We start from the raw sequence: 25,651 nt of genomic DNA, 5'->3' as shown, positions 1-25,651 counted from the left end.
GCAGTTACAGTGTGTAGTAAAAAAACTGAAGGATGTGAGTGATTTTTGAAGATGGACAGTTTATTTTTACTGCTGTGCTGTAAATCAACAACAACACGCCAGTTTTTTTTAATGCTTTTACTTTCTTTATGGCTTTCCTAGTTTTTTGGATTGTGAATTAAAATGTAATACATTTGCAAAAGTTGGCAGTAGAATCAATGCTATGATGTTCATATCCTCCTGAGCGATTTGTTCCTTCAGAGTTTTGGGAGGTGAGAGGAAGCATTCACCAGCGCTGTTTCAGCCTAAGCTCACAGCAGAGAGGACTGCTGCTAAATACAGAGCAGCTTGTATGTCCCCAGCAGTGTAACAGGATCTGGGAGAGGCCAGCAGGCCATTATCACCACGACTCTGTCTGGCCAACAAAGCCGGCTAAAGCTCTATCTCCCACAGCAGTAAGCGCTAAACAGCTCCTCTGAGTACACAGCTAGCTACTGTAGGCTTTAGAGCTTCCCTCTGTAATACACTTATTCTGTGCATATTCAAATCAGCTGTGTTATCAGCATGTTTAAGGCTGTGATTACATAGTTTAGACAGTAAACGTCAAAGAGAGCATACAATATCACTGTCCTGCATTTACTTCTGTCACTGTGGAGCAGTGTCTTACCAAAGTGCCTTTTCCTTTTTTCCTTTTTCTTTACCAAAAACAGCCCCAGATCCTGAGTTGACTGCATTGCACCGAAAACAGCATTTGATGCCACATCACCAATAACATGACACTTTTTGGAAAGCAAGGCACTAGCTCAGTTAAAACTACACCTAATACTATAATATTAACAAGGTCTTTTAAATGCACTTGTGCAAGTGAGGATTGCTTTTTGAATCTCCTCTTTACAGCATGTTTTTGGTGGCATGAAGGCTTTTGTCGTGACAGTGTTTATTTCGATCATCTGTGCTGTCTTGTGTGTATGGATGAAGGATGGGGCCACAGTACGTGCTCCAGCTGCAACAATCACAACCCTTCAAGTCTGTCAGTGTAAGAGTGGGCAAGGCCTTTGTCTGACCCTGGACGCAGCTAGCATGACAAGATGAATGGCTGAGACAACACGGAAACATTATGTAACATGGGTTTAGTGCATGTGGTATAATATGTGGTGTACTGTAAATTCTAAACTGTGTGCAATATAAGTGTCTGCAGCTGTAGCAGAATGAGTGACGGACAGTCATGATTTATGACTTCTACTGACATGTGAAACCTTTCATGCGGTCCACAGAGGCTGCTATTCAGGGTTTACATTACAGTGGCAGGGGAGATTCCCTCAAAGCAATAAAAGTTCAAATTTAAGTTTAAAATCTCTCACCAAATATAACCTTATAACAGCTTTGATATGTTTAGATGCACCTAACTGCCTCTGCTGGTGGTGGCATATGGTATATTGTGATACATTTATAGCAAGTCTGTATTGTATGTGTTTGTGTGTGTGTGTGTGTGTGTGTGTGTGTGTGTGTGTGTGTGTGTGTGTGTTTGCATGATGGTTGGCGTGGAGTAACATCATATCTGTGCTATGCAGAGGTGTTATTTTTAGTGCATCCAAGTGATGTCATGTATGCATGAGTCTGTGTTGTAGACATAACACAGATATATATTTGTGTAAACCCTCACAACCATCGTCTCACCCACATCCCAGGGAGACGAACTGTAATTCAAACCCTGGTCTCACCTGCTGCACAACTACTCAGTTCCCTGCTGTCAAAGAGAAATAATAGTTGATCCCTGCTTACAGTCTGACATGCAGGGATCAGTGCTAACCTATGAGATTTAGGCAGATGGATGTTGGCAGCACATCTTGCTCACACTGATAGCCTGTAGATTAGTGTCACATGGCAGTGTGCTGAAATAGTGGACTTGGGACCATTAGTGTTTTGCAGTGTATTAATGATCAAATCCTTAAGACTGACGAATGTGCAAATGAGCACTGATGGTTTGAGAGATGAACAGCTGAATGTAAAAGGAAATTTAAGGAGAACAATCAATGATAATGAATCTCTCTCTAAAGGTGTGTGTGCGTGTGTGTGTGTGTGTGTGTGTGTGTGTGTGTGTGTGTGTGTGTGTGTGTGTGTGTGTTCAACAGACAGTGAGAAACAGAGATTGAAGGCATACTGTGTCTCTGGCTTTGGCACTAGCAGTGCAAAGCTGAATTTTACAATAAGGTTTTGGGATTAATTGAGATTAATTCACTGATAAATAGACAGAACACATTTTTTGGAGAATTGACTGGTCATTTAGGCTGATTACTCATTAAGGAAGAATGGCAAACATTCTCTGCTTCTTTTTCTTTTCAGTTTTAAGTTTTGGTCAGACAAAACAAATAATCACCTCGGGTAGTTGAGCTTGGGCTTTTCAGTTGAGAAGATTAATCAATAATGATTGATCAATTAATTGTTTGGTGTATAAATATATAAATTAATGACCAACAAAGCCTGTCCCAGAATCCAGTTTGCTGACACAAGAGAATAAGAAAACCAGAAAATGATCATATTTGGGAATGCTCATGTGGTCGAGGAGAACAGACCCATACAGTGCAGCTGTAGTCATGACACTTTGTCTTATGGTGGTCACTGAAATAAAAATGCCATCACACTTGCCCGAGCATGCATCATCCCCCCATGCTGGACTCTCCCTCTCTCTCTCTTCTTAGTCAGTCTGGCACCCTCAATCAGATAGTCGATTCAGTCAGTGCCAATATGTGAAGAAGAGATTGGATACTGTTGCTCCTGACTGTCGTTTTCATCAGTGGGATTGGCTGCAGGGCAAATGGAAGCTTGCAGTAAGAGGTGATTAAAGTAAACGGGTATATGGACTCATTGATTTTCATAAAAGAAACTGCAGCACTATTTGTCATCCGTCATAGACAAGCAATTGATCAGCGTCACGCATCGATGTAACCTCCAGGCGAGCAGCAGCAGTAGTGGAGAATCAGAGAGGGGCAGAGACAAAGAAAGAAAATAAAAGGTTAGCATGATTGACCCTGATGGGTTTGGGTTTGATTCTTCAGTCAATTACTTAGGTGATCCCTGTACACAGATGAATTCCCCTGGTGCGAGGCAGGCCATCTCATTACCGCTCCTGGAGAGATCGAAGGTGATGCTTACTCTGGCTCTGGACTACTACCTCAGCTCCTGTTCCCAGCTAACATGAGACTGAGCTGCTGGCCCAAGATGAATGAGGAAAAGAATGACTGAATGAATGAACAGAAGAAATAGAGACTGTAATGATGAACAGAGTGGGCTGTGTCAGCGCAGAGGGAGAGTTACCTAAGTGGGTCCAGAGATGACTATCTTGGTGAAAAGGCCAAAAGAAGCACAATGGTGCACCTGTGCAGGTAAAATTCCCACTTTTAGCAGAACCCCATATGGAATGTCTCAGTTGACTCAGGAAAAGAGAAGTCTGTTCTCAATTAGTGCATATTTTTACTTTTCTCTGTATTAGTTTAGCTTAGTAGTGAAGAGAATTAAAGAGAGAACAAGGGATATGAGCTGTCTGCTTTATGGATCAGCCAAAGCAAATAATAATATTTTTTCACATTACGCTTCACAAACAGGTTGTAACATCCAATAATATATAACATTCAATCTTGTATTTGTTTCTCGGTTGTCCCTGTTATTGAATTTAGTTAAGCCAACTCTGCGCATTGTGCATTGTATCAAAGAAATTCGAAGAGAAGACCATTGGTTAGATGCAGTCACAAAATCACATTAGATTACCGAGCACTTCAGACACACAGCAACAGGAGAGGAAGACAAAGGCAGTGTTAAACAAACAAACAAACTAAGAACAATTGCAGAAGTATTAAACATAAATTAACTTATCACAAGACTGAAGAAATATGCATATACTGTATAAAGGTTGCATTGACAGAGGTTTGGTTTGTATCATTCTAAAACAAAATTATAATCTATATCACGATTGAGCAGCCAGCAGTTTGGCTGAAGATTAGGAAGTCCTGAAACACAAAAGTACTATCAATTTGGAAACAAATGAATTGCCGGATTGATGCCCTGTGACGACCCCTTGCTTCCGTCACTGTGCTGGTTTCAGTCTGTTCCCGTGGAACTTGGCACTTGTCTCCAAGTCACTTGATGCCTGCAGTGAAATCAGATGTGACATTTTGTTAACCCAGCTAAGGTCGTCCCAGTGGAACTGGAGCTGATCAAATAAGAACCAGTGGAGGCAAGAGTTCTCAGACTAGAGAGCAGATCTGCTGCCAGCAGAAAGTCAGCATTGTAGTTTGTGAAGAAAAATCGGTGTTGACACAGACACCGATTCATCTTTCATTTGAGTTCCTACAGTCAGTCCACACTCACAGTCTAAATAGATATATGAACCCACACATCCTGTTACAAAAAAGGATATTGTTATGATAATTTCCATTTATTGATCAAGTTAGCATTCCTACTATTACCTCCCATTTATCTACTACTTTGATCTAACTATTTTGACTACTGTGCTAGCTTGCAGAGTGGCTTTAAGGTGTCATAACATGTTTGTTGGTACAGGTGGATAGTTGTGTACTGTGCAAACTTCCTCTTGTAACTGGTAGCTTAGTTATTATGACACCAGTTTATAATCCTATTTGAATGGTTATTTTCCTCCTAAGAATTAATATGTTGATATAATTTTTTAATCAAATCATAATTTTGTAGTAACTGCAAAAGTACCTCCTGGGGTACAAGTAACCCTGTTCGGGAATCACTGCTGTAAAGTATCGCAGCTATGAATCTTAACAGTAACTCGATTGACCTGCCACTGACAGGTGACTTAATGTAAGTCTACAATCAGTGGCTTTTAGCAGTCCCACAATCTCCATCTCGATTTAGCTCTGCTTCCATGCAGAACAATCAGTGTGTCACTGTCAATGTATTGAGCCAGTTGTTCTTTTCTAGCCATCAAGCAGGGATCCCAATCATTACTTAGGATGCTGATGTATGACTACATTGGGTAGACCAGCACCAACATTGCACTTTATTTTACATAATTTACAGGCAAGCTTGATAGTCTTGAAGAACTGATTTGGTGGCTTTTAGTATAAAATGAGATTGCACAGTGGGGTTCAAAAGTCTGAAAAGACTTTCCCATTTACTTTAATGGAAAATTAGTATTATTACGTAGGGAAAAGGCACTTACCAAACAATGGATTTAACTGATAGTGGAGACATTCTGTGGCTTTTGCGCTGTCCGTCTACACAGGGTTGCGAACACTCATGCACACCAATATACACTGCCCACCTTGCAGGTGAGGAGGAAATATAAAGGTTATGACCAGTTTGATGGGTCTGTTACCATGGGAACCATACAGAGAAGAGGACGAACATAGAGCTAACAAGGACAGGAAAGATGCTCTGACACACAGCCCTCTGCCGTTTGACAGGAGAGCATAGGAACGATCACCTCGACCATTAATTAACTCTCTTCTCTTCTCTTCAGGTTTGTTTAACTGCAGTAATTGGAGCAATGTTAGCTGAGATCTGTTAGGTGTTCCAGACTTGTGATTCTCAAGGTGATTGAGGGACAAGAGTTTAAAAAAAAAAAAAAAAGTTAGTTTGTTTCTGCTCGACTGAAGATTTGTTTCATTAAGTATCAAACTTTTCAAAAACACATCTTATGCAGCATCTGGTCTTAAAAAGTCTAGGAAAATGTCAAACTCCAGGCTTGCTATTGGTTGCTGTGGTCCTACAAATGCTCAGTAAGCTATGTGATGAACTGGGAGATTTGAAGCTCCACTGGTACAGCCTCAGAACCATTTACATGTTAATTTCCTTGAAACAGTTTTGGAGAAATCAATCTACCTTAAAAAAAAAAAAAAAAGTTGATGATTTTAGAAGCAAACATCTCAAATGACTTTAATTGAAAACTATAATCTGCTTTGCCTTGTTAATGATCATGAAGGCTAATGATGCAGCACTAATGAAGCAATGTAAATGATCATTGATCAGTTCAAACTCCAGATATCTCACTTTGGAAACAGACTGCAATTGCATAGTTAAATAAACTTCCAAACATGGCTCCAGGCAGAAGTGAGTCTCTCCTCTTTCCTCCTTAATTTGTTTGAATTTAATTGGCATGATCAATAGCTCCTCAAAATTTCACACCATACTGTTATCATCCATCTAATCATAACAGATATGTGGTGAATACATTGTGGGGAATGGATGAGATAAGAGAGCAGCTCTTGGGAATTCTGTTAATTGCCGCCTCGGTCACACTAGTCAGCTCCTAACACCATTAATCACATAGGTGAGACTGGTGGACATAGTGCACATGCTTATGCCTCCGGCGACAGCCAGTGCCAAAGACATTATGGTTTTGGGTTGTCCATCCGTACATCCATCCATCCCATTCTCGTAAACTCCTTATATTCTTCAAATTTTGCACAAACATTTTGGCTCAAGAATGAACTGAATAGATTTTGATGGATAAAGGTCAAAGGTTAAGGTCATGGTGATGGTTTTTAGCCTTATTCTAACTGGCTGATTTGTAGCCATGCTCTGATTGGTTGATTGGTAGGCTAATTCTGATTGGTTGAGTGATTTGTAGCCATATTCTGAAAGGTTCATTTGTAGCTGTATTCTGATTAGTTTGTTGATTTTGTAGCCGTATACTGATGTGTTGGTTGGTTTGTAGCCGCATTCTGATTATTCTGTTGGTTTGCAGCTCTATTGTGATTTGTTAATTGGTTTGTAGCTGTATTTTGATTGGTTAGTGTGTAGTTGTACTCTTGTTAGTTGGTTGGTTGGTTTTTAGCTGTATTGTGATTGGTTGGTTTGTAGCCCTGTTCTGATTGATAAAAATGACTAAAAATAGACCAATCAGATCATAGCTGTAAATCAACCAATCAAAACACTATATCACATTAATGCCTTGAGGGAATTGGAGGGAATTTCTTCAAATTTGGTACAAATGTTCACTTCGACTCAAGGATTAGCTGATTAGATTATATAAATGGTTAATATATTCTTAATATCTTATATGACTGTTGATAAACAGGGATGTAACCTGAAGCTAGACTGAGTGGTGGAGCAAGGCGGTAATTCAGTTTTTTTCTGTGGCTCTATGTTTAAATGCTGGTATTAGTTTGTGAGTGTGAGTGTGAATGTGAGTGTGTGTGTGTGTGTGTGTGTGTGTGTGTGTGTGTGTGTGTGTGTGTGTGTGTTTTAGGGACCTTTCCAAGACCAGGACATAAAGAGACAGGTGACCTTTCTCAGTCCCTGCAACGATCCCTTCCAAGCACACAAGCACACCAAAGACTTAATTGGTTTTCAATAGTAAATCTCAGGAGGGTTAGTAAAGAAAATGTCTGACTCTTAATGCTGCTGCTCCAGGGACCACAGAGATCTCTCAAACTATTTCTTGTCCAAAAGACCAGAACAAATGGAGGCTCTAGACACATTCACTTTTTTCTTCTCCCTCACTTGTTTTTCTCCATTGAATGATGATGGAATAAACTAAGCTTGGATCTTTTTTCTTCTTGAATGATTTCACTCCCTGGACATTTCTTTCCACAGGAAGTTGTATTATGTTTGTTGTAGCCATTTGTTTGGCCCAAAAACGCCCCCACTTCCATCCTGGACACCACATGGTTTGGTAGCTGACAGACTGCAGGTGGCTGTTTCACAAGGGTAATGCTTACCAGAGATGCTGAGGACACTCTGTGGTACAACATGTCCACTTAACAAGTGTTGCAGTCTCACGTGTAGTTTTAAAATCATATTTCCTTAAAAGCAGGTGAAAATTCTGCTAGTAGGATAAACCCCTTCCATTTCCTTTTACAAACTACATTAAACCAGCTTTTCACTGCATTTCATTACCTTCCAAACATTAGCTTTTGTTAACATTCAATGACACGGCAGGCCAGTCCAATGGCACCAGGAAAGCCACACTTGATTCAGAGATAACCTCAATTAATCTTTCCTACTATGTAATGTAATGTCCTGCAACTATGGAAACATTTCTCCAAGCCAAGCTGCTCAACTCAAAGCCCTATTGTTACATACTGTACTGTAGGAAGCATTATTATATAAAACAACTGGCAGCATTTAGCTTGAGTAGGATATAATGGTCTCTGCCAGTAAATACTGTCATCAGCACAGGTGCTGATTGGCTGATTGGTTATTGATGATATTTATAAAGTATCTACAGGAAATCTTTAGATATGCACTCTTAGTAATGTGAAGCATTTGTAACTGTGTCCACCAAACATGATGACAGTTTTCATAAACTCTTCTTCAGAGTCACAAAACAGTGTGGAAGAGGATGGATGTCCGATTTGATTCAGCTGAAGTGGTTTGGCTTGACATGGTAGGCTGACAACGTTGGAGATAGAAAAGGCAGTAAGATTATGTTTTGCCTGCCTGTTGTGCAAGCATCTGTTATGACATTAAACAGTTAATATGTTCCTTTTGATTAGAATGATATCCCAGGAAGATAGATGTACACTCACAAAGCTGTTACAAATTACCACATTTGTTTGTTCATGTTCCTGCTACATTACACTTTTAAAGTAATGTGCTCCTAGAATTTAATATGGCTGTCAGTTGTGAAGTTGGAGTGAATAAGAGGACTGACGACCACAATTTTTATCCAAAACCTTATTTCCATAATTTCTTTTGTTTCTTTTCCTGAAGGACGGCCAAGAAACAAAAGCAGCTGTGACTTTAGTGAGGATATCACTGTTTCTCTCTTTTTCTGTCTCATACAGAAGAAAATCTAAACTTGTTAAGCACTGTTTAGTAGCAGCTCACAAGTCAAAGGCTTCTCTGACAATCAGTTGTTTTGTATTTTCTGTCTTGTTAACAGATAACAGGCGATTTGTCGAGACACATCTACTGCTCTGCCACTAGGAAACCAAGACTGGCTAATTAAGCTTAGAGATGCTATAGGTGTTTGTTGTCTGGCACAGAATAACCGTGGACTGATAATCATCTTTTATCAGAGATGGGTCAAATAATCAAAGCAAATCAGATATGGAGGCCGGTTCCACATGGAGTGTTGATTTCTCTCATCATGTGTGTCATTAACACCGTGTCATCTTGAAATGGGCTGTCCCCAGATCACTGGCAGCTCAGTGCATTAGCTCAAACGTCGACCATAGGATTAAATGGCTGTTTGAATATTGTTAAATATCCAAGGGCTTGTTTAAAAATTCAGTAATCCTTTGTTGGCAGATCAGTGGAGTACACAGATGCCATACCAAATGGGGCGTTATGCGAGGATGGTAGGTGGCTGGTCGGTTGGTGGCTGGCATGGCCTGGCCTGGCAGATGGTCTGGGGATGTCGGGACAGCAGGATCTCTGTGTCACAGCGAAGCTAATGATGGCAAAAGGCTAAATGATGACTACAGACAGAGGATAAATCACAATTACCACTGCACAATGCTTACCAAGGATCTTCAGATGTTTGCAGAGGGATTGGGAGGCCCAATTAGGGATGTTTATGTACAAAATTATGTCATCTGGTAAGGTTTTGCTCTCCATGTGTGGAATGGTAGTGTGTGAGCTGGCTTGACAGCATGATGCTAAACAACTGATTCCTCAGACTGTTTTTGTGAGGGCCTGAATCACCCAGCATACATAGCTGTCAGGCACCTATCTACTGACTTCTCCTCCCTGGGATAAGCAGTTCTCATGCAAGAGCTCTGCTGTGATTTCAGCTTTGATGTGAGGAACAATCTGTTTCACTCAATATCTGCCATGATAATACAGTGCTGTGTTGTAACAGTGGATTTGTCCTATGAGACTTACCTTAATGGCAGGTGTTAATGCTTCAAGAGTGTAATTTTAAAAAAAAATTCTAATTCACTTCCTGTGAAATATATATAAAATATCTTTGAACTTATCTTTTATAATTTTAATATCTTATATCAAATAATATCTTTTAACTTATCTAGTCCAGCCCATTGTTATAAAGCTGCAATTGACCAATAGCTCTTGGGCTGTAGCTAGCTGAGTGATATCATTGGTCAGAGGTATGTATTGGCAAAAGCTGTGTTTATTATCCTAAAGAATGAAGTTGAGTCTTACATGATTCATTTCTTCCCCATTCTCATCCTCTTGATCTTACAACAGCAGTGAGTGAAGTATGACAGTTTATATTTAAGTTAAGCAAGTGAAAAGCTTCTTAGCCAATGAGAAGGGCCCATATGAAACAAACAAACATTATATCCTCAGCTCCACCTCCATGTACCCTTATTGTATTTGTTTGTTTTCCTGCAGTGTGTTGTGGATAGACCATATCATTACCCTTGTTGTGACTAACTCTAACTCTTAGACAGTGTAAAAAGAAAAATTGCTCATGATACATGGGTTAAGTTGCCTGCAGGACACTGGCTCTGCGTTTTGTGTGTCTGTAATATGTAGCCTCATTTTAGCAGCCGGTACACTTACTAACACTTGTAGGCCATGTATTGTATTATTGCACCTCTGCTGTGCGTCATTCATATTACCCTAACAAATCGGGACAAAGCCATGTCTCTGGGGTGAATAAAGCCAGGTCTCTGTGTACGTCTCCATCAGCTGAAAGACAAAGCACAGCTCCTTCTCTTCAGCTTCGCTATTACTTTATACAGCATGTCGACTGCTTCTGATGCAGCACAGTCCTCCCCTTTAGTCCTTCAGGAATGTCCCCCAATAAACCCAATTGGTTCTGGTCAGAATTATTAAAGATGTCATTTGAACTGGAATCTGCTTAATGTCCTCTACGCAGTAAGAAGCCCTGCATATTGGAGTGTTTTGTCAAGAAGGAAGAAAAGGTGGTGGGGTGGGGGTTGTAAGTAAAAGATGGCAAGAATGGAAACAGCTAGAGGGGGAGGACATATGCTGCCTCCTTACAGCAACAGCAGTGGCAGAGCTTCTACAGCCTGAATTGCACTGTGCCAACAGGGACTCATAAATTATTTACTCCTGGACCCCACTGTGGACATTTCCCCTGCAGGGCCTGTCTCCATGGGGCTCCTGGCTCTTGGAGGGCCAGAGCAGGGTGCCAGAGGGAGGACTGAAGGCTGGACATGGCCCTGTTTCCAACAGCCTGATGTACTGTGAGTTTTTGTAGGCCGCTTTGAGGAGAGGTTGGTTTTGACAGAGGAACAGAAAGTAAAATGGTGTAGGTTCATCAAACAGAATGGAAGACAAAGTAGTGCACTTTATGAAAAAAGCCTGTTATTTTCGATGGTCTGGATTTTTGGGGTGTTTGGAATTTGTTTCTGTAGATTTGGCATAAATCATATGGTCTGTTGGGAGTTCTCTTACTTTTCTCAGGTTGCTTTGGAAAGTCTCATATCATATTTTCATATATTTTCATATTTTATCATTTCCATATTATTCCCCAGAGGGGAATAATCTATGGAGTGTCTGTACTTTTTACAGGAATTCTAATAATACTGAAAACTGAGTGCTTTATTGACCCGTACTTGGTTTTTTGCTCCACTCTGAGCAAAGAGTTCAGGGTCACTTAGAGAATACAGCAGGTGGAAATTCAGTGTCTAGCCCAAGAATGCGTCAAAGATGTGGATGCTTGTTCCACCAGTCTTGAGTGTTTCTGCTCCATGTCTGTTTTTGCAGCAACTTTATTAGTCTTTGTGTGGGTGTATATTCATCTGTGCCTTCTTAGATGCCAGTGCACATGGATGTGGTGCTTCCATGTGTGGATGTTCTGTATGTACTGATTGCTGGTATGGCTCTAAGCATCTTCTCTGCACTGAATTAGACCTTCTGTACGATTACAGGATAATTACTATAGTTATGTACCTGCCAGTTTCTTGTGCCTGGCAGCTGTTTTTAGTGCCACCTCTCAAAGACTGCCACTTGATGGACAGCTTCAACAGAATGGGGTTCGTCCACCTCACAAATTGATGTGACTGAGTCACAGAGAGTGGGTGGGAGTAATGACTAGAATACCTGGGGCATGCTGAGATGGAAAAAGTACTTTTAAATGGCACAAGGAGAAAATAACGAGCAAAGTTTTGAATCTGACATGGGTTACTTTGGGTGATATCAAATGGTTTATACTACCTACAACTATGTTTTCTTGAGAATTTGAAATCTGGGAACATTTGCCTGTTTATGAAATTTCTCTGCTTTGTTTTTGGCAGTGTATCATTTTATTACACAACACACTCGTCATGTTTTATTAAATACTTAAACCAAGTGAACTGTGTGTTTGATTTGATTGCCAGCTCAGCTATTTGGCTCGTGTGCCACTAAGTTCCCAGTTTTGTTGGGTGCTTGTTCTAATGAGAAGTGCTGAGCTGGTGAGTCACAGCGGTTGATTATTTTTCTCCTGCTGAAGTTCATATGGTGTATCTGAGGTCAGCTCCCTCCTGTCTGTGCCTCTGCTTCTCTGTCTGCCCAATGTGAGCTCAGCCAGCGAGAGGAAGAGCGCATGCCAGGTAGACTGCTTCCACCTCATCAAACCTGCCCCTTGCCCCTTCTGTCTCTCCGTCTTTCCTTCACAATGATTCACACACAGCATGAATTGTCCTCTTGCCTCTTTTTCTGTGTTTATTCTCTCTCACTCCTTCTATCTCTCCCCAACACTCTGACCTGCTCTTAGATGACCTCATATGTGCTTTAACCCATGTAAAATTTACAACCTCATTTTGCTGCTGCATACTGAACGTGTGTTCCTGTAAGAGATTATTATGCAGGCTACATTCCCTGGAATTGAGGTGCAAAGGGACTCTGTGACAAAGATGTGGTTAGTCTCCTCTGTATAATTATCCTTATGTCCTGCCCTCCGAGCTTTTATGTTCTCGTTTAATCCATGCTCTCAGTCTGCTTCCCTACAGGTCTCCCTTTCCCCCTGTTACTGAGGCATCTGCTGCAAAAGTCTGGTTTCGGCTATTAATGGCAGTATAATTTAGTATTCTCTGATGGCATGTCCAGGTGTTAGGGTGAGTTATTGTTAGGTGTCTGTGAACATGGATGAAATGATTAAAACAGCTGTTTCTCACAATGAAGTAATTCTGTAGAGAGTTTAAAGAATAACAAATATCACCCTTGAAGTTAAGTGTAAAGCATCTACTTTCCCTACAGCTGCCGTGTGTCGAATCTCTGGAAACTATATGGCTTGAAAACTTTAACTTTTGTCTAGTTAAAGGAAAAATCTCCGGTGTAAATAAAACCAAAATAAAACGCAGGATTGAAACCTGCTACATAGAGCTGGGAAATGAACCGTAAAAGTCTCAAAACTGACCGTTAGAACCTCTCATCGACTTGCTCACGTCAGTTAATTCTGTTGTTACCATTCATTAACTGTCCCATTAAAGAAGACATCGTGTTCAGTCACAGTTAGTCCATGTTCACTCACAATCACATCGCAGAGAATGAAGAGTGCATGGCTCAAAAAACAAGAGAGACTGATAAGCACCATAGTAATCATTAATCATTACTCGTGATTGCAATAAAAGTTTGAAATAATAATCAAGTCATCAAGTCATATCACCCTGCCCTACTGCTATGATTGATTGACAGGTTGTTGGATAAGCACATATATTTTGAATAACGCTCAGATGAGAATCGTAAAAATACAGATTTTTCATATATAAGAAAAGAGATTTTAATATAAATATGTTGTAATATGTGGCGAAAATGTACTTTATTTGTCTTTTATTTTATTAGGATTTGTACGAGCTGAAATATTTGCTGGAAGTCACGGTGTCATGTTATCAGAACTGCAGTAGTCGCTACTCCTCATATGCTTCTCATGTTACACGGGTGCCAGAGCAAAGCAGACTTCTCAGCAAGATTGTCCAATTTCCTCCCCATTTCTGGAGCATTATTCTCTTCAATGCCCTGCGGTCAAGACAGGCAGTCAATAGATTCTTCTCTTATTTGTCTTTTGTGTAATATTGTGGTCATGTCGGCCATAAAATGGAAAACATTCAGAGATTATTTAAAAAATGATGTGAAATGATATTACAGTGATTACGAAGCACTGAAGGTATTTCAATAACGTTGTGGTAGTTGATCAGATATTTTCATGCACACGTTTACTCCAGCTCAGGAGATGAGTTATTGAAGAAAAAAACTTGTGGTAGAGGAAACATCAGAAGCGTTGAGAAGTCCTCTTTGGCTGATTCTTCGTGACAGTGTCTTCCAGGTGACAGCTAAATCCGATGATTTAGTTATCGAGGCTTTGCAGTCAAATTCTGTCAAACATTCCTTATGTTTCCAATGAGTTATGTGTTTCTCCTCAATGAGATGCCAAGAGTTTTTATATTGCGATGTGGCAGACTGAATTAGAAGTTTCTGCCATTTTCTGGCCCAGGCTGCAGGGCACAGCTGTCAACAGCTGTCAGACATCGACAGGTTTATTTCACCTCAACTCTGTGATAGTGGGCTGGTGACTTTTGTCTCCCTTTCAAACTTCCTTGAAATCATGTGTAGGTGGATGGCTTTAGTTTTTTGATGTCATAAATGAACTGCACAGAATTCAAAATCCCATTTTTTGTCAACAGTATCTTTACACAGGTCATAAACGTGACAGATGAAAACCACATTTATACAAAACATTGATACACATTGGCAAGCTGCAGATTCTACTTAGTCAGTGCACTGAGCGGATTAGGTGTAGTTCTCTAACAATACATCAAACACACCTCAACTGATGAATTTCTTTCTTTCTTTCTACATTTTTGAGTGAAGTGAAGAGTCCAGCTGCACTGCAGGCATGTTGTGACAGAAGTCTAGCTGTGCGGCAGAAGGAAGTCTGATCAGTAAGAGGAATTACTGTAATAAGTTTTTGTAGTTCACGATTAGATGTTTCATGATAAAATGAGAAATACAGCGATTGTATAACTGCTCTTTTAAAACACATATTTTTCACTTTCCCCTCAAAGTCTGTGATTGCTGAGTTCCGCTGTGCGTCATGAGATGATTAGCATTGGGCATTAATGTTAGGCCGCTTCCTCAAGACATGAAAATGGGTGCCTGTCAGCGCAGGTTATTGCTGAAGTGCTGGCATTTAGGATATGGTGTGATGTGTGCTCTCCATCTCCACTCTGTCCACCCCTCCGTCTCTCGTTTCATGTCTCACTGCTTCGGGGGGTTAATGAAATGCCCCTATTGAGGAGCTGGAATGAGGGATTGTTAAATCCATATGAGCTTTCAACCTCCTCCCACACATTTTTATCAACCTGTGCCTCGATGCATGAGCACCAGCGGCACATCACCACTGGCAAATGTATTCCAGTGGAGAGCTAATAATGAGCTAAGGCTTTGCGATCCTTCCTCTAATCAGGATGTTATTTTTATTTTCATTCCCTTCTTAACCATTATACCCTTCAGTTGAACACATGCACTATAAAGGGAAAATATTTAGCTGAAGAGGTTTAACATCTTCTCAAATAACACACTTCAAAATATAATGTTTTTCAGCTTTTATGCAGGCTTGTACACACTGCTCAGCATCCTTGAACTCACATAGCTGTGTTTACTGATGCTTCATTGATGGATAGTTGCCAGTACAGCTGTATTACAGGCAAGAGGGCCAGATGGCTTAGAGGAAAATAAGTGTCTTTTTAAGAAATTAGCATCAGTTTGGCACATTTAACCAGCAGCAAACCCTTACCCAAGATTTTTAAGAATGGTTTATGATTGCAACACACACAAAGCCAAATGTGTGCACATTTGGTTCCATACCGTGGTCAGTGATGCATCACCTGACAGCTGACTGATTAAGCGCTGACCTTTTACTCCTGGCCTTGTGGGCAATTCTCCGCCTCATGAAACTGTGGTGGTCTGCGTCCACTGACACTTAGTTCTCAAATGAATTATGACCACAAGGGAGAATAATAAAATGAAGCAGAGACAGTGAGCCTTGCAGATGAGGGGATGGGAGCAGGATGCAGATAGAAGCATTGAGGGATATGGATGTCCCAGAATCGAAGACTTTGTCCTGATCCCCTCACTCACTATCTCATCCTCTCCTGCTCTCATTCATGTTCTTTGATCGTGTTTACAATGCAGTTGTTTGTGATTTAGCCGTGGCTTATCCTAAGTCTACACACAATGTACTGTGCAGTGGCTGAGTTTCACCCCGAGATAGAAAAATTAGTAAGGGATGTTTTCAAGCTGAGGAAGTTTAAAGTATGAAACTGCAGAGTTGTAATGCGAACAGACAGCTCTCCCATCCTTATGTGAAAGGCTGCTGCTTTTGAGGCTGAATCAAACAGGCTGTTTGATCAGAAGAAAAGCTTTAAAGCTGAACTACATGGTGTCCCCCTGTAGCAGAAATGCTCCATACTGTAGTCCCCCACTGTGAGCGTGTGAAGTGTAACATAGGACCAATGGGGTCTTTGTTTGTATGTTATTTGTGTGTGTGTGTGTGTGTGTGTGTGTGTGTGTGTGTGTGTGTGTGTGTGTGTGTGTGTGTGTGTGCATGTGTGTTATTACTCATGGTGTGGGGACTTAAAATGGGGACTTCTTCCTTATTGGGACAGAAAAGCAACTCCCCATTAAGTAAATCATTAAATTCTTAGGTGGGGACATGTTTTAAGGTTAAACAAGGGTAAGGGTTTAAGGGTTAGGAATGAGGCAAGTAGTAGTCGTGGTCCAGGTTAGAGTATGTCTTCAGGAAATAAATGTAAGTCAATATTATGTCCTCTGAAGTCATAGAGAAATGACTGTGTGTGTGTGTGTGTGTGTGTGTGTGTGTTCACATGCTTCAACAATCCATTTGGCTGGCTTAACTTGTCAGGAATGCATCACTGAAAAGCTGGCTACTGAGCATTTTAGGGCTTCTTCTTATTTTCTCTACTTATTGATCATTCTGATGAAAGGACACTGTTGTAAAGATGTATTCAGTGCAGGGTGTGTAGTCACACTATGCTGAGATCTTATTAAATTGTACATGTTGCTGTTAAAGCCCATGCAGCATCTACAGCATCATTTGTAAGACAAATACTGTGTGAGAATAGATCAAACATCTCTTACTTCTATAGTGTATACTGTATGTGTCTGTGTCTTCTTGTGTGTGCAGACTGCAGCTTGAGATATGTTGAAAAATATGATGTCTACATTCTTGTGACTGTACGTGTGTGTTTGTGCATGCACGTGCATGCGTGCAGATGATAAGGAAGGCCATTTGAGGGAAACTTTGGCTTCGGCTTGGCCAGAAAGATGGGGCTCTTTTTTCTAATGGGATCAATGTTTCAGTGCTTTCTGTCTGTATAAGTTATGATGTGGCTTATGTTTTAAACATGCTCTGCAGATGCAGCGTTACCCTCTTAAATAAATGACTGCATCGCCAGGAGAGGGAGTCGTTTTAGGATTAGTTTTGCTGTGGGTGTACTCTCTGAGTCATACTGGCTGATAAACAAGAAAGCACGTAACAGCACTAGGCACGCACATACACTAGCTGACACACACAAACCCTTCACAACACTGACCGAAACGTAATTGACTTAGGGCAGATCATCATCCAGCCACCATTACATATCTATTTCCCACTCAAAATATAGGTGCATGTAAACGACAAAATGCGCATCTGCACGGTATTTGTGTGGCAGAATGAGCACATCACCCCCAGCTTAATGTCCCATAATTTCCTGCCCAACGCCCGAGGCTTTTTACTGCCCCACTAGCAGCATCTTGCCGCTCAGTTAGTTAACAAGGCTAGCCAGCAGCAGGAGAAATGGTGCCCTGCTCCTAACCTGCAGTCCCGCTCTGCAGTAACATCGCTGCATACGTTAAGATGTGCTCCTCTGAATCCTGATGTAAAAGTTGGATTTATAACTTTCATCCCTGCAGCTCATGTGAGATTATGTTTAGCTCTACCTGTGGCACTCGGGGGGGTTGGGGGTCCATAATTGGGTGTTTTGTTAGATGAAGGGATTTGGAATTCATGAGGAGCATGTCAGGTCAGGTGTAATACACAGTAGACTATGACTTATTACTCCTGTTTCAAAATGCCAGATGTTGCTTATATAAATCCTACAATAATTGATATTTGTTTCCACCAGCCTATACACCCTACAATCATGTCTTAAACTCTGTGTTTCTTAAACATCGTTTTGTTTGACAAGCATATGCTGTTTTAAGATTCGTAGTTTGAACTGCAACAGGCCACACAGCCTGGCAGGGTCAACTAAAGTGCAACCATCCTCAAGACATCAACCGAAATGTCTTTTTTTACACGCTGTGCTGTGAACTGCATGCCTTGTGAGATTTTACTATTCACATGACTTTTGAAGAAACCGTAACATCAATTTGTACACCAGCAGCACCTACTTTGAACGAGGCACTGTTCACTTATTAAAGCAACGATCCTTTTTTTTTTTTTTTAAGGGAAACACTTCATGAAAACAGGAAATATCACCACTAGTACTTGTCAAAAATAAAAATCCCAATTCATCTTTTGTGAAGCATCATTAACTCTGCTTTAGTACAGTTTTCATATTGCAGTTCTACTGCTGTCCTTTTTAAACATTTTAGATTGGATCTCTGTGGGTGAGAGGAAAGCTCCAGGTTTATAATGTCCCTTAGATAAACAGCACCTATAATTTGGTGTGATTTGACTTTAGTTTTAGATATTCTGCATCGGTTAGACATCTGTGATGCAGTATATTAAAAGCAAGTGTTGGGTGGCCTGTGTGTAGGTAGTTGGGTCATCATCAATCATTCATATTGACATTTCCTTTGATCTGATGTCCCTGTGTGCGTGTGTGTGTGAGTGTGTGTGTGTGTGTGTGTGTGTGTGTGTGTGTGTGTGTTTATGCCCACACACATGTGACTATGTGACTGTGTCTGTGTATTCATATGTGTGTCGTGATTTGTGCTTGCTTGAGGACAGTTTTATCCATGTGCACTCTCTGCATTTACGATTGTGTGTTGCCAAACCAAGGTGTGTGTGTGTGTGTGTGTGTGTGTGTGTGTGTGTGTGTGTGTGTGAAAAACAGAGAGAGATAGAGAGTTTAGATGGTTGCCCTGCTGCACGTTTAATGACCTGAGGTGTGGCTGACTTTCCTTTGCCAATCTGACTTTCCTTTCCCTTGTGCCCAACCGAGTGTGACACCGTCTGAGTGCATGGCTGCTGACAGGTACAGCCTTGTGACAAACTATAAGGCAGGAAGAGGAAGTTTGTGAATTACCTCAGGCTGCAGCTCCACCTGAATGCTAAGTGACTGAGAGGACTTCCAGTACTGACACGCTGCAGCTGCTAACATGCACCATGTATGCCTGAATAAACACATTCTCACAAGCATGAATACACAAATACATGACACACATTCACATGCATACACTCTGGAAATACAGGCTCTCACAGTAAAGTATGTTGTGAAACAGGAAGCCATCATCCTAACCACACCATCTTTCCAAATCTCATCCTACCCCCACCCTTAGGTTGTTTGTCTCTAAATCCACCATCTTTGTGGTATCTGGGGCCTCAGGCATGCCTCCAACAGCTCCCACAATGCACCAGCACAAATTGAATTTTGCTCACATGGCTGAGCCCCCTCCTTTCTTCTTTGTTCCACTGTTTCATAGCTTTACTTCTTTACTTCTTACTTTACTTTTTCTCACATTTATCCTCCTCCCCTCCCCTCCCCTCTCCTCTCCTCCCCTCTCCTCTCCTCCCCTCTCCTATCCTCTCCTCTCCTCTCCTTTCCTCTTGTCCAGCAGGGCCATCCTCCTTGACATCAGCTTATTTCTCTCTGACTAAGTCCTTTTCCAACATAACTGCTGATGTTTCTCCAGTGGATGTGCCTGCAGCTACCTCCCAGATCAGCCATGCGCTGACTGCTTACAAGGAGATGAGCTGTATGTTCAGCTAATGGCTACAAGTTGCATCAAAACAGCATCAAATTGTACTAACGTTCAAGTGCTGTAATAGATGAAATATGCTTCTTACTGTCATCTCATTTATTCTCAGAAGCCTTTCATCTTCGGAAGACTGCCAAAGCATCTCTCAGAGGGTACTTTAGCATTGTGTGTTGTGGCAAATTGACAGTGGCTTTTTATGCTATGATTGATGGGACTGGGAGCATTCAGATTACGTACGGTGACAGCGATGGATTCTCATAAATAAGCACTTTGTGTCCAGCTGATCGGTGGTCAAGCCCAGGATCTTGTAACTATAACTTTCCTGTCTGGAAATCAATGACTGAAAACCTGTAATGTTTCAATATGCAGTAGTTATCGCTCCTTCTTCTCTTTTTGAAATTACAGCAAGGCGTATTTTTTCAAGAAAGTAGTGCTCCACCCAGCCTCATGAAACTGTGAATGCTTATATGAAGAGCGGGCAGATAGACGGGCTGTCAGAAGAGAGATTCTTCAGTCGGGGAAATTTATTGCCTCTGAAAAGTTCAGCATGATAATAATGGGCGCCACTAAGCCGCACAATTTGATTGGGGGGCGTGAGGGACGTGTAGAGGACATTTATCAGCGTGACACAGGACACAATGCTCTTTGTTTGATTGGTTAAATTAGTGGGAGCTCATTTGCTTTCACTGCAAAATCCTTTACAGGGCTTTTTTGTTGTGTTAATTAAGCCGGAGCAACCATTCTGTATGCTACTAGCGTACTGGGCTGCAAAGGAAAGAAAAAGATCATTGTTATTCTTCTCTCACACCTCAAAGGCATTATAGTTTGTTTTTCATATGATTTGCACCAAAGATGAGATCAGCTTAAATGTATATTTGCTAAAATTAGTTTGGTTTAGTTTTCCTCAGACATTTATGTCCTCTGAATACAAATTTGTGAGAGTTATTCTCCGTGTGAACTGGACTGTTGCCAGCACTCAGTGTTTGGTTACAACAGACAACAGACTCATTTAACCTGCTGAATTTGTTGGATGAAGGAAGGTTGCAGGGAATTAAAGTTAAATCTGAATATCGCATTGCTCAAGGTGGAGATCATTTCTTCTCATGGATTTGCAGTATTTGTGAAAGCATGTATTAAAAATCTTTCTGAGCAGGAACAATATGCTCATGGGATATCTTCAGGCAAGTGAATCCACTGATTATTTTTAATGAAACATTTTGTCTTGTGATGTTATGCCTGGTCACAAGGACTGCTGTGTGTTGGCTACTCTTCTTAGTATCATCTTCCATAGTTAAGCTGAAAATGTGACGAGACTAGAGGATGTTTTTAACACTGAAAACAAGCAGGAAAGCGGGATTTGGTAAGGTGTCATGGGGTCATTGATAGTAAATTACACCATAAATCCCCTGCAGCCATTTTGTGGTCATTCGAGCTTCTTACCAAATATCGACATGTTTTCATCAGTTCAATGCCTCCAGCCCTGTTAATTAGTTTACAAACAAAAATGCCTAATATCATAATGCTGCTTAACCCCCCTGGTTTGCTGCTTTTATTTATCTTTTGCTGTCTGTACTATGGAACTTGCATGTCACGTTAAAATCCAGTGAGACTGTAGCCTCCCACCTCGCTCCTCACACTGTCTGCCTCAGGCAGCTGACCTCTCATTAATCACACACATCAGCATTCAGACGAGGCATGAACTCCAAAATACTGACAGGTGTTGTTTCAGTTCAGTGCGCTCAGAGGGCAATTTTTGTTGTGAAACAACATTAAACCACAATGCCATGACACAAGGCAGTACTGTCTCTCACTTCCACATTAAAAAAACATACCATGTTTTTTTTCATGGCCTGTTTTATGTCCTTTTCCTTTCCACTGATGGAAGTTTTGTTTGGGTTGCTAGGTTTTGGATGCAGATTTGGCTGACGTGTAGTACACTGTTGTAAAGGTGGGGTAGTTCACATCGTGTATGCAGCTGCAACTATGAGCTCACATGTCAGTGATTATGAGCTGGGACTCATTTTGATACAAAAAGCCTGAAAGCTTGATGACTTCTGGTAGTTTGCTTGATTTTGGTTATGACATGTTTTGTTTGTGTTTGTGTGTTCTTGTGTTTTATTGTTAAGGAAGCCAAGCTTCGTGAACTACTGGATGTCAGCACCCTGGCGGGGAAGATGGAGAACAGGATGCTGACAGTGGTGAGTGGCCCTGATATGGTCAACATCACCTACCTGAACTTCATGGCTTTCCAAGAGGAGACGGCAAAGGTAAAAAGCTATTAAATGCAATAGGTATTGTTGTTCTTGGGTGAAAACTTTGATAATTTCAGTGTTTTAATTGGGGTGTTCCTTTTGGGTCTGTGGGATCAGTGTTGATGCCACATTTTCCTGAAAAGACTTTGGAAAGGTTTTCAACTGAATAAAATGATCTTCTAGGTATTAGAGATTGCTGAAATGAAAGCTTGAAATGACACAGAGGTTAATTAAAAATGATGAAAAGGCTGTGTAACAACAGTGTGATCAGTATCTCAACATCCTGCTCTTTTAGATGGTGATGAATAAAACAAGTTCTGTTTTATTCTTCTATTGTTGTTAGACTTAAGATGAGGGCATCGTCCCCTGTTGGCTCAGGATTGAGCCGTGTGTTTTCTGAAGTCAAATTATCACCATACCTGTGTGTGTCTATGTGTGTGTGTGTGTGTGTGTGTGTGTGTGTGTGTGTGTGTGTGTGTGTGTGTGTGTGTGTGTGTGTATTCTATTTATTGCAGGAATGGGCGGAGGAGCTGTTCAACCTGGCATCTAACCTCTTGGTACAGAACATGTCAAGAGAGGCCTGCCTGGAGAAAGCGTATGTCAGCTACACACATACACACGCACACACTGTCACACAAAAAATGTAAATCTCCAACCTCACAGATAAATATGAAAATCAGGTTTGCTAGAAACAAAAAAGTGTCAGTCCTCACCAGCGTCAGATCAGTTATTTATTATATTTTATACAACCAAGGCAGCACGAAAAAGCAAATGAGGTATTTTGTGTAAGCTCTCCTCTGCACAGTATGGCTATACACTGTGAGAGTTAAACATACTGGTTACATGCACATTAGTGCACAAAGTATGTCATAAAACATTGTAAACCCACACACACACAGACCCCTCCACACATACACCCAAGTAAATATGTACTATAAACACACACAGGAGGTAAGAAGTAGCTTTTCACAGCTCCACCAAGCAGCCTGAGGGTTTGAGTTTATAAAGGGCACTTCACATCACATTGATGGAGAGAGTAAGGAGAGAAAAAACAGACAGGAAGGAAGGTGGGGGATAAATAAAGCAGCTGGAAAAATTTATTAGTTCATGAACTCGACTTCCCGGTGCAAGAGTACATATGTGACTGTATGTATGTGTGTCAATGTACATTCATATTGTGCGTTAGCTTATGTTTTTGTCGCATTAATGACACAATGGCAGACCAGTGACAGCAGATCCTTAAACAGGTCAGCTTCCTGACCTGAGCTGTGGTGGTGTCGAAATGTTAAAGGGGGGCTACATTCTTCGTTTCCAGCCTATTATGTAAACTGCCCCTTACCCTCATCAATGGCCTGTTATCCAGTAAGACAGTTTTTTATCATCAGTTGCCCTCACGCCACCCCTGATCCTGTATGATAACTGTGTCTAAAGGCTTACAGCACCACATTTATATTGATCTGATCGAAGCAAACACACTGCTTTGTGGTTCGGCTGATTCATTTGGGCAGTGAGTGACTGAGTGAGGCTGATGTCGAGTGAACTTGAATATGAATCTGCAGTATTGTTTTGAGAGAATATGCAGGGCTCTGGTTGGTGGCAAGTCCCAGCAGTCTTGTTGTTTATCAGTGAACAGAAGCCATTAACTCACACCCCCGAGGAGGCTAATTGACTTATGAGACAATAAAAGTGGCCATCGACCACATAGTACACAGAGAGTTGAATAGAATTGAATAGAGCAGGTTTTGCAGTCATGCTGGTTTCTCACAGCAGCAGTTGTTGTGCACCGCTTGCTTACAAATAAGGCAATTCTTTGTCATACCACTGCTGCAGCATGAGGAGGCCTCATCCCTGAAGTGATGTTGATGTTTCTCTGCATGTGGTTAATCCTCATCGCTAGCTCGTAATGCTGAGATACATTTTTGGGGGTCAGCGTAGACGAGCAGTGATTCCCAGCGAGAGGAAACAAAATCAGAACCCAACGTGTCTTGAAATGCCTGCTTACTTCAAGATGTTCTTTTGAGATCAATACATCAGAACTAAGGATACTCCTTGGATTATGTTTCTGTGAGCATCAACAATTTGGATTAAAATTGCGCCACATATGGTGGGATGACTTTTGACTGTGCTAGAAAAACTGGGAATTTGCCAGTTACTGTTTTGCTGTTCATGTTTTGCATTTCATTCCCTGCCAAAAACTGGGATGTGCAGAAATAAGTATTTGCATTACCACAGGTGGAATGGAAACTGACATCCATGGTTACATCTAACTAAAGAGAGAGTGTAGAGATAGGAGGAAGATAGAGAGACAGACAGAGAAAGAGAAAGCAGTGAGATAAACATGAAAGGAGACAGATGCAAGTAATCTGTTTTCCCCCACTCATCTTAATGAATAATGCAGGCACTTGTAAAGCAGATGAGGGCATCAAGAAACACCTTACTGTTCCTTCCTTCTTCCCTTACTCCGCTGCTTTTCTCCCTTCCTTACTTTTCTTTTACCCTTCTTCATTCCCTTGCTCTGTGTTTTTCAGAAGTCACCCTGATGTTGCCTCAGTGATATCAGCTGTTGTCAACTAGCTCTTTCCCGGCCAACACGTTTCACCTCTCTTTTTGGAGAAAAAATGCTTCATACAAAGCCCAGTCTGGCCCTGTTAACCATTACAGTCATCGTTGACTTTGCCTGTGGCAGCCGGCCTGCCCTATGAAGTGGACACTGTAATGGATATTAATTATTAGCCAGCAGCTACTTAAGGCCCAGCCTGTAATGATGGCTCCTGTTGCAGCCAAGCTATTTATAGCCCACTCTGCGCTGCCTGAGTTGTTGCTGCATGGCTCTGTGCTGCCGATGCAAGACTTCCAGGGATTAGCCACAATTCTAACCTGTCATGTGAACAAAGCCAATATTCATGGTGTGCAGAAACTCTTCACATGCAGTCAGTCGCTGGGTGTTGTGTTGATACATGTGTGTCTTTCACCACGGCGGTGCATGCATTACAACCATTACAAATGGTTATGTACATCAGTCACACATGTAAACTCAAGCAAACACACAGAGAAATTAAATTTGACCAAGTGCATTAGCCATACAGACAAACTGCTGATAACATGTTGTATAAGGCGTGTGCTCTGTCCGATGCAGATACACTCGGCTGAAGCTGCAGCTCAACCCTGAGGGGCGAATCCCCGTCAAGAAGTAAGTCTCTCTGATTCATCCTTCTCTCCCCTGCCACCACTCTGCTCTTTTGATCAATGCATAGCTTCCTCTGCCTTCTATCGTTACTCTCAGCATGCATACGCTTCAGAATACACACATTCCCTATTTATATGTGTGCATTTATGAGAATGTGTTACCCCGCCCCTCTGTTGTCACAATATCCCTCTTATATTCTTTCCATGACTCCTGCAGTAAAATTTCCTCAATAATGTCAGCTGCTGTCTTTTCCTCTATTTTTCAAGAGCCCATCCTTATTGGTTTGTGTGTGTGTGTCTGTGTCTGTGTCTGTGTGTGTGTGTGTGTCTATGTCTGTTGTCTGTGTCTGTGTCTGTGTGTGTGTGTGTGTGTGTGTGTATGTGTGTGTGTGTGTGTGTGTCTGTGTGTGTGTCTGTGT

General features: G+C 41.3%; 1 protein-coding gene across 3 annotated transcripts in view; it reads left to right on the top strand.

Moving 5' to 3' along the window:
* Positions 1–25,651, top strand: part of plcb1l (phospholipase C beta 1-like) — a 105,324-nt gene that overhangs the window by 33,492 nt on the left and 46,181 nt on the right. For all 3 annotated transcript variants that reach the window (XR_015436078.1, XM_023430183.2, XM_023430184.2), the window contains exons 4-6: positions 21,921–22,061; positions 22,562–22,641; positions 25,183–25,236. Coding sequence is in view for 2 of the 3 variants with exons in the window: in XM_023430183.2 (XP_023285951.1) it covers positions 21,921–22,061; positions 22,562–22,641; positions 25,183–25,236 (275 nt within the window). In the remaining variant the exon portion in view is untranslated. The remainder of the gene's footprint in view (positions 1–21,920; positions 22,062–22,561; positions 22,642–25,182; positions 25,237–25,651) is intronic.

The sequence above is a fragment of the Seriola lalandi genome, unplaced genomic scaffold, assembly GCF_002814215.2.
Source record: "Seriola lalandi dorsalis isolate HSWRI2012SDOR001 ecotype SW California unplaced genomic scaffold, Sedor1 jcf7180002054901, whole genome shotgun sequence".
Lineage (NCBI taxonomy): Eukaryota > Metazoa > Chordata > Actinopteri > Carangiformes > Carangidae > Seriola > Seriola lalandi.
This window is presented reverse-complemented; position numbering and strand designations above follow the sequence as displayed.